Below are 16,035 nucleotides of genomic sequence, written 5' to 3'. Positions count from 1 at the left end.
ATCTAAACTGGAAAAGAAACGCGCATTCGCTAAATTACTCAAAATGTCATCTATGTTAGGCAACGGAAAGGACGAATGCACACACAAATCATTGACAGATCGATAATCGACTATTAGTCTATATTTCTGTTTTCCTGATGCATCGAGTTCCTTTGGAATAAGGAAAATAGAACTGTTCCAAGGAGAAGTTGAAACTTCTGTAATGTCTTGTTTTAACAACTCTTCTATTTGTCTATTTAATTCTTCCTTATTACATTCAGGCACTCGGTAATTCTTTTTGTTAACAATTTTGCCTACATGTTTGGGATCAATAATAATTTCATGTTCAAGAACATTTGTAGCAGTTAGTTTGTCTCCTGGTAGAAAGAAAACATCATTGAATTCGTCACAAAGTTCAAGTATACTTTCTTTTTCTTTGGGTGGTAAATGACCTAGCCTTAATAGCTTGTGAAGCAATGTTAAACGTTCAGTTAAACTTTCTGAATTTGACTTCTGTGGAACCCTGTCTTTTTCACACTGAATATTTAAAACATGGTTTTCTTCTAATTTCTCTAACTCTTCGGATCTAAAGTAATATTCTCTACTGAAGAATTCACATTTAACACACTAGCTATACATTTATTTTCTTTCGCTACTGTCAAACAAGAAGAAAGAAAAACACCCGGTTTAATCTCTCGTTTTTCTACAATTCCAATTCCTGTGCTGTTTGTGGGAACAAAAACTAGCTTCTCGCATCGAGCTGGAATACTATATGTCAACGGTAGTATAAGCTTATCGCTGCCCTTAAGGTCAAGTTTCTGGCAAGCATGTGTTGACAAGGGAGGAGGAGGGGGAGGATGGAATTCTAACAAACAGTTTCTTTGTTTCAAAAAATCACGACCAAGAATGTGTCTGCCTTCTGATAAACATCCTTCCGAAATAACGTGAAATTTATGTGAGAATTCTACTCCTTTTATCACTAATGTTAGATAAATAGTACCTAGTGACCTAGTTTTAACATTGTTTAGCCCTTTCATTGTCACAGTTTGTGTTGTATCGATATTCTTTCTAAAACTGCATGGAAGTGCATGGATTTGCCAAAGACTTAAATCACTGCCTGTATCTAAGAGAAAAGTTGCATCAACATGCAATTCTTTAATGAATGCCGTAATAGTACCTTCTTGATTTGTTACTATGCAACCCTTCGTGTTATCTGAGATGCAAACAGGTTGCTCATTTACATCCATTTGCGGTTTCCCTGACCATTACAACTTGAGCACAACTGACTACTGCAGGCTTTTACACCATTAAAATGCAGAGAACTTTGCTCTTTATCACAAATTCTCTCATTTCCACTAGTATTTACCCTACTAGTATTTACCCTACTAGTAACATGCAAACAATTGCTATAACCTTCCGTGCCTCGCGCGGCGCTCTCGGAAAAATTACAATTTACCCCTCCTGTGCCTCTCGCGGCGATCTCAGGAGAATTACCATTATTACACCCTGTGCCTCTCGCGGCGATCTCAGGACAAATTTCACAAACATGTACCGTTTTCATAAACTGATTAGAAGAATTTCCTCTTTCCTTTCTTTTCTGTAATTTGCATTGAGCTTTGGTGTGACCAGGCTTATGGCATAGGTAACATACTAACTCTTTCTTTTGAGCTTTCTTACTATTTACATTTGGAAAGGGGAGAGAAGTGTGGGAAGTGATCTGTGTTTCTTCTTCTAGAGCGAGTTCGATAATATATCCTAAGGATGTATCATCATCGCTTTTAGATCTTACAATCATTTGAATTCTGTCATTTGTCAGCCCCTGAATGAAACTTGCTTTAGCTAATATTTCAACAAGTGCTATGGCTCCTGGCAATTTAGATGCATCTATAACACGAGCAACGGCTTCGCGTAATTGACTTTGAAGAGTGTCTACTTTACTTGCCCATGAAGCAATTGAATCAGATTTGGTTTGTCTAGCACTAAAAAGCTGGCAAGCATAGAAATCAATGGTTCTTCTAATGGAATAATTTTCTATTAATATTTGTTTAACAGCTTCCCACGTAGAAGTAGTTTTTCTCCTCTAATAATTTAGATCTAGCATCCCCAGTTATTTTTGCTTTAACAAATTTCAAAAGTGTACTATGCTTAGCTGGGTCAACCAATTCAAAAGCAGCATCTACATTAGACAGAAATTCTTCTAATGCTTCTCTTTTTCCCGAAAATGGTACCGAAATTAACTTTAGTGCTTCTGACACACTACAATACTCTACTTCTGTATCAGAAGAATCAGCACTACCGCTGGTAGCCATGGCAATTAGTACTTACGTTAAACTATACAATTTAAATTTACAGAAAATTTTGTTAGCGACAATACCTTTCTTACACCTTCTGCTTTGCCAAGTATTCCCAAGATTAAACGAATGAAATATTTTAATCCTTCCCTAGAGAAACGGTGAATACTAAAGCCTTCTATCCTAGACTGTTCTTGTCTTGATTTTACGTTATTCACTTCACAAGTAAACAACAACCGCGGTGACCAAAGAGCAAATCTTTTCTATCTCCAGGCGTAACACTTGAAAATTTTGGAAGTTCAAACAAGCAAAGAAAATTGTAACCAACCTTGAATTTCCTGTGATGGGGGTGCTGCTGGCGTCGATCCTGGTACTTTCCTGATGTTGGTTTAAAGATGAGGCCTCTGGATTTCCGCAAGATCTCGGCTTGGAATGTTGCTCAACTGGGACCAGCCACACTTGAGAATGGTACTGCTTACTGGATCTCTGGAACTGGATGCAATAAACTCGAACACTGGAACGTTGTGTACGCCGAGGTATCCGCTACACCTTGTGCAGGCAAGCTTCTTGCACTCACAGTAAAAAAGATGTTGTCGACGAAGTGCGGTCTGTATCTGTACGTAACGATATTTTAAAATGTATCAGCTTCGTGTCGAAGAACGAACTCTGATTATAATGATGAATGTTCAACTTAGTAACTGTGGAACGTGCACTGGAATCGAACTTCGAGTACGTCGGTTGAGATCCTGCCCAGCTGCCACCACTTTATTTTCCTGTTGTATGATTGACGTTTGCGTGTCGCGCAGGTTCTTCTTTTTCTTCAAATAAAATAGGATCTCTTTTTGGTAGGCGTGATAAGTTTATTGAAGTTAATAAGAAAAATGAAAGTTACAAGTTCCACAACAAACAACTACAAAATCTCACTGATTGTTCTTTCAGCAAAATTATTAAAGTTCCACTTTAGATACAAAATAGAATCACCAAATACGAAGAAATACCAGAGTATTCGATGTAAAAATGTCGTTAATAAGATAGACTAAAATACAAGATGTTATAAAACAAGTTACTATGAACAAAGATGCAATAATCCTAGATACAGACCGCAAAGAGTATAATAATAATATCGACGTGCTTTCCCGGAATGTGCCGAGTCTAGTATAACAACTAGTATATAAAACTATCGTAAGCACAAAGATCAAATCATCACATGAGTTTAGGTCGACACGTGGACGCACGTGGAGACCTATCATACGGACTTTGAAACTGGACTTAGTAATCCATGCTCTCACTGCGTGATGTACACGCGCGTACATTATCATACTTCCTTGAAAAAGAAACCATTACAAAAGAGAGTATTTTGAAAGTACATACACTATCATCACATATGTGTGACCCTTCAGTGACCCTACATCCTGTTGTTCTTGGCTGGCACATTACCAATAGCTTAAAGAATAAAGATTCGTCTTTTATACAATATTAACATTGACTTCAAAAATAATATAACAACTATAAAATACACTAACTTATAATCGAACCCCGAACCTTTATATACACTATGTACAGTGACATTCCAGGTAAGTACTGCTAAGAGGGGAGGTGCATCGAAGGTGATAAACAAAATAAGAAAAAGAAAAGAAAAAAATAACAGTAAATATATGTTCATACAACAACCTTAGGGGGGGGGGGAGAGGATGACTTTTTAAAAATAATCAAATAAGCAGACTAATTAGTAACTACTGTAGTTAGAGCGAATTAAACACATGAACATATTTTCTCGCTCTTGCGCGGGACTGTGTGGGTTGTTAGTTTTAAATATTATTTTATTGTGAATCTTAAAAAAAAAATCCAAAATATTGCCGCCCCCAAATTTTGCCACCCTGTGCTCGAGCACAGAATAGCACTTACCTAAATACGGGCCTGTAAATATTAGACAAATCAGTTGATAAGGTGATGCCGAAAAAGGAGTTGTAATGTAGAACACTAACATTCCTTCTTAAGAGTCGCCTTATGCATTCTCTTGCATTGTTTACTTAATATATGGCCAAACATGTCTTGAGGATGTGAACTGTGGCACCTTTTACGTACTGTGATTCTTAGCATGTTAGAGATGAACTACTGAAAAAGTGAATAAAAGCTTGGATGTGAAATGATTTGATATTATACCGACTTAAAGTTTATTTTATGTTCGTTTCAGTTACAATGTCAAACGGCTTTCTTGCAACTGAGTCAATTTTCCATTTGCCCAGAGGTATTAAAAAAAAATCACATTCTTCTTTACCAAAATAAATGTGAATAACACTGCTGATAAAGAACTGTATCCTCGTCATTTTCCCGAGAAGAACAAGAAGAATAACATCTAAAATTTTTAATGAAACTTGAAGAAATAGTTATTCTTCTTACAGCCTCTGTTAGAATTGCCAAAGAGATTATTACGAATGCAGGACAAAATTCAAGAGGACGAAGGAAAATTCAGACAAAACGGGCTAAATTCAAGCGACAGAATCATAGGCTCAGATTAATAAAAGAGTGATTATTTTTTTCTTCAACTGTTATGCATCTAAAAATGTTATCTTAAATTCTTTACACTACGGAAATAACATTTTTTTAAAATGCTGAAAACCCAATATAATACGTAAGACTGTTATAGTAAGTATATATTTCACATTTTGATCTTTGCTAAAAAGAAATCTTAATCAGTATTTCAGAATTAACCCTTTTATAATTTCCACTTTTTGAGGTAAATTTTAGACTTTCACTAAAACAGCTACTGCTTCCTTACTATTTATCATAGGATCATGGTTCATACCTAGTTTTGTTTTCAGGATAGAGCATACTGTGCACCGGTATTATTCTCTTGTCCGTATTATACTCCAGAAACGTGAAAATCCGGTAAAACTGGGATATTTTTCGAAAAATAATATGATTCGAAATTTTTTCGCCCCTCTGGCCCAGGCCTGGGCTCACGGAGGGATCTGAATTTTTTAAAAAGAATACATTGTTATATACACAATACGTGTGCAAAATTTCAATCTTGTATCTTGGAAACTAAGGTCGGGTGAACTTTTTGAAAGTCTGAAGGTAACCCATGTTTTTCACCTTTATATATATATATATATAATTCAAAAATGTACTGCGCCATTACTATTTGACCTAGAGTCATGGTTCAAACGTCAGTTTCTTCGGTATAATAAGCTATTTCCTACGGTACCACTGGTATGTCCGTATCGTACATCTGAACCGGAAAAAGCGAAAAAAAACCGGAATTTTTTCTAAAAAAAAAAAAATAACCTCCTCGGAACACCTACGTCCCTCGGGCCCGGCGCGGTCTCGCGTAGGGATCTCAAAAAATTTAGAAACAACCAGAGATATACACAATCCGTATGTAAAGTTTCAATCTGATATCCTGAAAAGTAAAGGCGTGAAAAATTTTTGGAATTTGCCTTAAGAAAAATAAAAAGTCACGCTCCGCCCTTACTTGTCGCCGCAAAGTTGACCCATGTTATTCCGAAACCGATTCCGAAACGCATCTGAGGTGTTCTTTTGTTCATCCTTGACTTGATCAATAAATAAAAACCTGGCTTAATTACCGGTTATAAAACCTAAATAAGCGATCAAAGACGATACTACGCAATAGTAAGTGCTTGGGGTCCCGGGCTCGATTCAAGCCCCGCCAAGTGAACTTTGTGGTGGACAGACACCGTGTGTGTGGGTTTCCTCGGGGTTCTCCCGTTTTCTCCCACTTTCTTCATTCCACCATTTCATTCATTCATTTCTCATCATCACCGTCTCCTTTAGCCTATCGTGGGACATAAAACTCAAAAGATTTCATTTTACGCCATGGTAACAAAAGTTACCAAAAATCCTAAAAGGGTTAAAATAAATATTTAAATATTACTCAAAAGAAAAGACTGCTATATGCTACCACAAAAGAACGACTGTTTTAAAAAATCAAATAGCATCACAGTTACTTTTCGTAATTAAAATGAATGGTATTATTGTAATATGCTAAACGTATTTCAAATGTATTAAAGATATAATAAATAGGAATACCCAGAACTTTTCATATGGGTATGTGTGAAAGTAAGTAAAGCTAATCTGCCCTTTTATTGTAACATTTTTATGTTTTATTAAGTTTTCAGCATTTTAAAAGAAAGAAAAAGTTAATTCAGAGAAAAAATACAGATAACATTTTAAAATATATGACAATTGAAGGGAAAAAAATAATCATATAAGGTTGCACTGGTACATGCAATATATACTCCTATAATTTTGTGCATTGGATTTTGTTCTCGTCAGAATTTTCCTTGCATTTTGACCGCTTGGATTTAGTTCCCACCCTCGTTACTACAGCCATTTTATACATGATCTGCATACAAACACGATAAGAGTCAAACTTTTCGGTGCTGCATTTCCCTAAAAATTTCCTCCTCGCATAGAATTCCCTGTCTCCAAAGATTAGACAGAACGAGAGTTCCCGTTCTGCTTACAGATAAGATCATTTAAAATATTTTCTACAAAGTCCTGGAGATCTTTAGGCAGAACGAGAATGAATCTTTTTAATATTGCACCCCCCTAGTTGGGGGTGTAAGAAATTTATTTCTGGGGGTGTCCGAAAATTTTAGGAGGGTACTGGGGGGTTTTAGGGGGTGTAGATAAATCACTGTATAGTGATCTTTATTATGAACCAATTTTTAGAACATTCATTTTATTTTGCGCAATGAACTTAAGGAAGTGTATTTAGTTTTCATTTCTGCACTTTCTTTTATTTTACATTACAATGAACCCTTTATTCACGTTTAAACCTCATCTGTGGGAACCAGAGCGATAACATACTCTCATAGACTTCGCTTATAGTCATGATAATGCTCCAACCAATGAAGGTGTATGTGCAGACGGAATGAATAAAAATTTGTATGAAATGAGGGTTCCGAAAGTACTTTTTACGTCTGGGTTCTATACCCGTGGGCGGTGCTTCGTGAGAGAAGCAGGAAGAGTGCCAAGCCATTGCAGAAGATTGCGACGAAATAAACGGACCTGCATAAACTGTAATCAATTATTTAGCAGTGAATTTTTTCATATATTTTTCCTAACCTGTTCCAAATAAGTAAATATGTAGCATAAAATTGATAAAAAATTAAATACAAGGGTTCGATCCTATGTGTATTTGATTCAGTATTTTCCTCGGTGCTCGTTATGTGCATATTCCGCTAGGTTTCATATTATGTTAACAAATTGCTGAAGTTATTACTTTTAATATAACTCCTAATATTGTTCTTTATTGTGGTTGTTTGTAGTGAAGTTGGAACAAAACTTCGTTCTGTTTGAATCGCATCACAATTGGCATTGTAACAGCATTTGTGCGCGGATAGCTTTGTGTGCATTCAGGTTGTTATTGGCGAAGCTGTAATGCACGGTCGTTGGATGGATTCCAAGTTCGATTCCCGATCTTGGTTATTACATTGGTTTCCCTTGCCATCCGCAGTAATCATACTAACATCATCTCTTTAGAGTTGAATATGACGAAAAAGGATCACTTAATGTATTAATCAATTCTTTATATGGATATATATTTATTTATTTTTTTATGTTTTCAAAGGAACTTTGTCACTCCTTAGTAAGCAGAAGGCTCCATTTTCAGGAAATGTCGCAAAACTATTCATTTACACACCCGGAATTAGAAAAGGAAGCGAGAAACTTGACATTTTACATGTAAATGCACTAAAGACTACCACACAACACATTAAATTTCCGAGGATGGATCTGACACAGTATGTTCAATAAGTTCCGGAACTACCTCGAAATAAAATATTTAGTTATACCAGAAGAATTTTCTACATGCATTCCTTTTGCGCCATACATTCGCAGGACCAGTCCTAGTGACTGTGGAACACCCTAGGAAATCATCCATTGAAATACTGTTGAGCAGCGCGATCATATTCGCTTGAATCGACTTATCCTCAAAACACTCTCCTCCCCTCCTCCAATGGAACCAAATCAGGCGAGTATGGGGGTGTTCAAGGCCTGTGACCCTTCTTTTGGCCAAAAATATCCATTCTTGAAACGCGAAAACCTTCGAACATTTTGTCTCGACTAAGATAATCATGTCCATACACATTCTGCATCATTCTGTACGTTTCAGTAGCGATTTCACCGTACTTGATTGCAACACTTTGTTCCATTCTCTCAACACTGGCAACGAATAAATCAATACAAATGTGACGGCGGTGCGAAACAGCATACCAGTAGATGAGTTTCCTAGAGCTTCTTAGAACCTCTACGACCGGTCCTGCAAGTGTAGTGCAGGAAGGGATGTATGAGACAACTAATGTGGTAATACATTTTTGTGTCAGTCTCGGAACTTACTAAACGCACTGTGTATTTCTAAGAGCATTAGGACAAAGACTCATTGATCCCCCCCTCTTATACATTGCGACATTAAGGTTCAATACTAAGTGGATGTTAGATTCTCCAAGTACAGCAGGTTATAAGTTGTGACGAAGTCCATGTGATCTGAATTCACTGAACACCGATCCCAAAAGTGAAAACTTTTGGTTAATGTGGAGATGATTAGGTAGCTTAGTAATTGCGCATAAACATGGTTAAGTCAGAGTTTCAGGTTTGTATCAAGACGAAGTCGCACATATTTATTGTTTCAGTTTCAAAGAATTATTTCTTACAATTGATTGAGTACACTAATGTACCTTTTTATTTTTATTACTTCAATTTTCTGTGTATATATACGAGAAGAGATGCTTTCTAGTTTGAAATATTCTTTCCGTATACTGTACTGTTGTCACAAGAAAAACATTGCAATATTGCCACATTTAACAAATAAATGTAGCATCACTAACCGAAGGAAATGTTCTAAATGAATTCTATACTAGAATCGAATATAGAACCTAAGATAACCATCCAGCAACAGCACAACTGAACAAAATTAGCAATTAACGGTCTGTTATTATCGCAAAAGAAAGATATAATAATTACATTCTGGAATATCTTGTTTAGTATTTACTGTCAAAATTATCATATGGCCATATACCAAATAAGCTTTGTTGTTTGGTGACTCGAGTTTAATGTGCTTTCTGTTTTTCTTTCTTTAACAAATTGTATGATTATCTATCAATTTACAGTAATGTTTTCTTGGTTCAGTTAATGGTAGGACTGTTAAGAAGAAGGTTGTATACGTTGATAAACCGTTTCCACCGAAGACCATGACAAAGATGGAGAAATACATGTGGTTCATGAAGTCAGCAGTAAAAGCAACAATCCTACAACCAAAAGTAGCGATACCAGCAAGGTGTGTATAGGAAATTTTTCCTTTGCCCATTCATTATTAGGCTAATTAATAAATCAGTATCTCAAACTATATTATCAATTTTTGATCGGTCATTTCTTTTCAGTACACACTTGTGCTAATGAAGACCACGATAAAAAAAAAAAAAGTCCTATTTTCTCAATGTGTATTAAGTTCAACATTTTGAAATGTAGCAAGAGACGTTCACAGTATCGTCGTCTTTTCCCAACAATGCAATCATTATCGCAAAATATATATTAGCTGTTCATGACGTTAAACGTACCATAATAACTGAACTTGGTTTGTGTGAGGTTTATTATTTGTTTGTTTTAGTTTTATTGTAATGAATATTGCAAGCTTTTATTATTTCTGTAGTCAATATTTCAAGAATTTTGAAACAAATTGATAATTAAATTGTTTAGCTATTTAGGTTTTTCATTTTCGTGTTAGTTGTTGGCTGAAATTTGTAGTTCTGATTTTACGTATATGTATAAAATATCATTTTGTGTTAAACGTGCAAATATTATCTAAATCATATCTGGAAATATCGTGGAACATATGAAGAGATATCAAAAAGTTGGTGCAATCACCTAGAAGAAATCCACTCTGGAGAACTCTGACACCATGATGGTATTAGTCTACGTAATCACAGTGCCTAACGACAATATTTTGCCAGCGGTTCTACACTTTCCGTAAACCCGTTTTGTAGAGGTCTGCAGTTTGGCTTTGAAACCACAGTTCATCCTCAGAAATGACGTCATCCTTACTGTCAAAATGGCGTACTCTGAGTGCACGCTTCATTTCCAGGAGGAAAAAGAAGTCACTTTGTGGTAAGTCCGGTGAATATGGGGTGGAGCAGTATTTCATATCCTAATTCCAGTGCCTTCATCATGCATTATGGGCGGAATGAACTGATGCATTATTGGCACCCCTTTTGTGACCAATCCATGACGTTTCTTTTTCAAATCATAGGGCCGCAGTGGCTCAGTGGTAGAGCGTTCACCTCTGGTGCTTGGGGTCCCAGGTTCAAACCCTGCTCCCGCCAAGTGAACTTTGTGGTGGACAAACACCATGTGCGTGGGTTTTCTCGGGGTTCTCCCGTTTCCTCCCACTTTCTTCATTCCACCATTTCATTCATCTCTCTCATTATCACCGCCTCCTTTAGCCTAACCGGCTTAACCGTGGGACGTAAAACTCAAAAATTTCACTTCATTTTTTCTTTTTCAAATCATCTCGTAACTTAGTCAGGAGATGGAAGTAATAGGTACTAGTAATAGTTTGCCCTTGTGGTAGATAATCTGTCATGATGACCCCTTCAGTCCCAGAAAATGGAAAGCATCGCCTTACCAGCAGACTTCTGCACTCGTGCTTTTTTAGACTTTGAGAGGAGTATTATTTCCATTGTTTTCTCATTTCTTTTGTTTCTGGGTCAAAAAAGATAAACCCAACTTTCATCCATTGTCATTAGTCTGCCGAAAAAAGTTTCTTCATCCACATCACAGCTATGCAACATTTCTCTTGCATCTTGCTCGTAATTTTCCTTCTGGAAAGGTGTGAGCAGTCATGGCATCCACCGTGCTGACATTTTCTGAAGATGCAACTGGTTGTGAATGATATTCCAGGCAGACCCATATTTCATATCTTTTGCACACCTAATATTTTCAATCCTCCTATCTTCCATTATGATCATCTTAACTTTTTCCGTCAAGGCGCATCATCAGTGGCCTTCCAAATCTAGAGGCGTCCACGAGGGTCAAGTGCCCAGTTTGGAATTGCCGTTTTCACGTGGATACCATGTCATAGGTTCCGATAGACTTGTTTCATCTCTTCGTGGATCTCCTTTGCTGATTTCCCCTGAAGATGAAGGAACTTAATGACGCTCCATGCCTTAAGCTTGTCAGTCACCGCACCTTTAGTGATCTATATATTAAAATGCTAGGTGTATACAGGGTGGCCCAAAAGTAGGTATACAGTCCCGTACTGCTCAACTCATTGCTTTTTATTCATTTCTTATTGTTATCCATCAGGTACACTTAGTTTCTTTATCATTTGTTCTTAACGTCTTATTACTTATATCTTAAGCTCGGAAGAGCTGAAACAAATAAACCCGTAAGCTAGAATGTTATACTTGATCAATGCAGGGGTGTATACCTACTTCTGGGCCACCCTGTATGTTTGTCTCCAAAGAAAAGCCTATATGTTTGTCTCCAATCCTTTCGACAATGAGATCTTGAAAACCACAAGCGCTAGAAACGTGCCGTTTTCACTGGTCGATTCCAAATTTTGTATAAATTGTCCAGTTCTACTTGAATATTAAAACCATGGCCGTTATTTATTTATTAGATTTATAGAGCTGCACTAGAAGGGTTGAAATATTAAAAAAGTAAAGCATCATATCCTGCGAGTTCAACTCCAACGTTCCAACACCATATAGTTGTATACAGGAGTTTATAACCATCAGGCGTTTGTTTCATGGGCAAGTGATTGAGAAAAGAAGGATAACCATTTCTCCAGTCTAACGTAAGATGAATCTTTATTGTTCGTAGTATTTTGCCCAATGAACACCATATACCACTGACATAATTAATTGTGTATGTAATGTATTTGCTTAACCCTTGCACGGCCAAGTGCGGTACCTAAGGTCCCCCAGATTATTATTTTTTTTAAATCATTTGATGTATTATTTTCTTAGAGCATTGTTTCTGTAGCTATGTTAATATTTTCAAAGTATTCATATGTTAATGCTATGGTCATTCCTACGAAGCTCTTGGTTTATTTGTTATAAGCGTTGGGGGACCTAAGGTCCCCCACTATATACCTTTAGGCCACCTAAAATTTTGTATTCACTTTTGGTTATAGTGGGGGACCGTAGGTACCCCATGAATATTAATGATCTTTATGACGACTTATTAAGTTGCTGATAAAAGGAATTATTTACGTTACGAAGTACTCTGATCGGAGTTAGTTTCGCAGTTCCTATCGGAACGTTTTCAAAAAGGAACTTTGCAAGGAATTAGCTCTTCCATATGTTGTTTACAGCTTCCAAGTCACGCCAAATTTATCAAGTTAAGGTTTTATATTCTTTTTGTACAAGCTTACCTTTAAAGCCATGCAAATATTACAACATTTTTTAAGAAGGAATATTGACGTTTCTATATAATCAGTACGAAGGGCATGAACGCGCTTAGTGTAATAATCGAGGAATTCAAGGTTCAAATTCTGGGTTCGACCATCATTGCTGAGACTTTCCTTCTTGTCTTCAGTCTCACACAATAAATGCCAAGAAGATATCTTTCATTAGAAATAGCAGTATACCATTATGCCCTCAAAAATAACTAAACAGTGATGAATAATTATACCTGTGCGACAGAGATATACAAACAGGTAGATAGATAAACCAAACCACATGTCACAACAGCTCTAAAGTGCTAAGGCCTACCACGCGGGTAGCACGTGGTGAGCGTACCGCTATTCCCAGAGCTTCATGAGTACCGGTTTGTCCCCATGGTTGCCCGCTGTACTCATTTCTGGAGGTTGAGGTGAAACGTTCCTTCTATTCAACCGCCGGGAAACGAACTCTGGTCGCTGATAGATGTATAGACAGATGTATGTATGTATGGATGGATGGATAGACGGAAGAATGTATAAATAGATCGAAAGATAGATCGATGAATGGAAATCATAAATTGTTTGCATATAATACATAAATATGGAGTAATATAAAAGTAGTCTGCTGTATATATTAGAGTTATCAAAAGAAACATAGAAACGTCTTTCCTAAGCCTTTGATAATACCTTTTATTGGAACACACCTAAGATATGTGTCTGATGATGAAACTGAAACAAAAATACAGAAGGAAGTAAAACGAGAAAGGTGTTTCATTTGCGACAGAAAGCAGGATACAAAGTCAAAGGTTAAATGGGAAACCTGCAAAGGGATGGATATGTAGGAGGCACAGAAAGACTGTAGCAACTGTGAAGTGCAACAACTGGGCATAAAATCTGAATGGAAAAAGGATAAATTGCGAAGAAAATATGTAGCGAGATATGCAATATGGATAGTAATACAAAAAATGTATTACTAAAACTTTGTTATGAAAGTATTGTTTGGTGTTGCATGTATATCTTAACAGTATCTTATCAAGTCAAAATAGACACATAGACACTGTGACAGAAGTTGTGTAAAGAAAGAAAGAAATAAGAACAAATTTAATATAATTTCTAATGGGGTCACTTAGGTCCCCCACTTCATCATTTATGTCATGATTTTGAGCTTGGCTGTTTGAGGGTTAATACATACTGCATGCAAGAAGAAAGAAAACACCGGTTATACATGAATTAGAAACTTGCAAACGGTACGAGATATTGAAAATATCTCCCCTTTATGGTACCCTTTGCCGATTTTTATCAAGAAGTCTTTTACTTGTGTGTGTAAAGAGACATGTACAGATGTTGTGAGAAATGACAAAGAGATTCATGCTCATATGTGAATGATGCGCTGTGTAGAAAGCGCAGGTTCAGCTAGTTTACCTTAAAAAAAAAACCCGAGTCCAGAATTTGCATGGTTAATATACAAGGACCTAGCTATAAAATTTATGTCCGAAGGAGTTCGTAGCTCGGTACCTTCTAGGTGATTGCACGAACTTTTTGCTACCTTGTACAGTCCGCGGCATAAAATTTGTTACAAAAATTCTAAGTCCAAATGAATAACAAACTCTTGCCCAGTTTTCTTATGCATTCCCGCAATACATGTATCAATCGATTAGTTGCTTCTAGTATTTATTCCAACTCCTCCCCGTCCTCCACCTCTCCTTGTCTAAAGCAGTGTGCGTGACGTAGTACACTCTTTCCATTCAGCTGAAAAAGAAACAGGAATCAAGTTTACAACGTTATAGCTTTGAAACAGTCTTTTCCATTCGTTTGTTCTGAAATATTTTTAAGAGCCTAAATTAAAGGAAAGTCACACAATCTTCCCAGAGCTTCATAAATATCTTTAGTTTCATTCTTTTCTTTCTTTAAAGAGTGCAAGCTAGTAAGATGCTCCCTAAGAAATCTATGGAAATTGCCAAGAGCTCTAAGTGCAAGCAAATGTTTCAGGGGCGTCATTTGGGCAGGACAGGAAGGTGTAATTCCCCCTCTCTTGAGCTTCATAAATACGTATTTTTTGATCAAATGTATAGTAATACACTAATAAAAAGTGAAAATCTTATGTCGCCGGAGAATCTCTTCTCCCCCCCCCCGCGCCGAATAAAGTCTAAAAGACACTGGTTTTAACAACAAACCTATAGAGTTACGATAGCACATTGCTAAAGAGCTTACATTTGGTTTCAAGAGTCGAAGGTTTGATCTCAAGCCATATGACTTCCTGGGTGACATTGAGAGAGAGAGAGAGAGAGAGGGATTCAAGTATGGAGACAGAGAGGGATGATTTGTATACACAGATTTAGAATTGGGGAAAAAATGATCGGACAGCATTCCTATTATGACGAAAATTCTGATTTTGTGAAAGATAAGAAGGGAAGTTTTCGAACTGCGAGGATCACATTAGGCAGTTGTCGAATTAATGTGGAGAACTCTTTTTAGAGCATCAGATGATTACGAAAGGAGAGAAAGATCTTCAGAACTGAGGAATTAAGATTTTTAAAAATCTGGTTTCGGCGACGGGTTTCGAACCACGAACCTTGTGGTCATCGAACCATGACTTTATCCATTCTGCTACGGAGGATTCTATTACTCGTTCACATACGTTTCCCTTAGCTGCGTTGAAAGCTACCTTAAGGGGATATTCCAAAAGTTGACTCGGTAGATGCGCCGTTCAGTTAGGACGTAAACCTCTTGTAACTTAGTTACAATGTGCAAAATGAACTTCCTCTGCTTCAGGACACTTTTTAAAGCTTTAAAATGTGTTATTATTGTTTTAATTAAGTGACATTTGATAGAACCATCTGATAAAGTAGTGCCAAGCCCTGTGCGTCATTGTCTGTTAGGTGAATGGTTAATGTAAGTTACTTTTACGTGGATGGTCCGAGCTTCCAATCAAGACCATTCTTATTGATTATTTGATTTGAGCTACGCTCATACTGTATATTCCACAAGTTCAAGTTTCAAGTAATGTAGTCACAGCTAGTTTAATTCGAAATAATTTTCCAATATTATATTTGTTACTAAATTTACATGGCACTCCTCATTTGTTTGTAGCCCTGCATTAATGCAAAATTGTTTTAAAAGTATATTTTACTTTCAAGTATTATTGATTTTTTTTTTTAAATTGTCCTTCAAATTTATTTTATAATTATTTTCTATTTCTTAATTATAACATATTTTCTATTTATATTGTATTCTATGTTACACGTTTATTATTTACATTTTATGTCTTACCTTTGAAGAGGAGCTTTTGACAATTCAGAGCAGTAGGGACATACACAGGATGCAGGCCTTGGCAATCCAGAGCTTTTGCCCCCATGAAAT

General features: G+C 36.6%; 1 protein-coding gene across 4 annotated transcripts in view; it reads left to right on the top strand.

The window, feature by feature from the left end:
* Window positions 1-16,035, top strand: part of LOC145671263 (uncharacterized) — a 179,561-nt gene that overhangs the window by 102,353 nt on the left and 61,173 nt on the right. For all 4 annotated transcript variants that reach the window (XM_081740189.1, XM_081740188.1, XM_081740190.1 and 1 more), the window contains one exon: window positions 9,423-9,570. In XM_081740189.1, coding sequence (XP_081596315.1) covers window positions 9,423-9,570 — 148 coding nt within the window. The remainder of the gene's footprint in view (window positions 1-9,422; window positions 9,571-16,035) is intronic.

This window comes from Thermobia domestica, chromosome 15 (assembly GCF_964235325.1).
Source record: "Thermobia domestica chromosome 15, izTheDome1.hap1.1, whole genome shotgun sequence".
Lineage (NCBI taxonomy): Eukaryota > Metazoa > Arthropoda > Insecta > Zygentoma > Lepismatidae > Thermobia > Thermobia domestica.
This window is presented reverse-complemented; position numbering and strand designations above follow the sequence as displayed.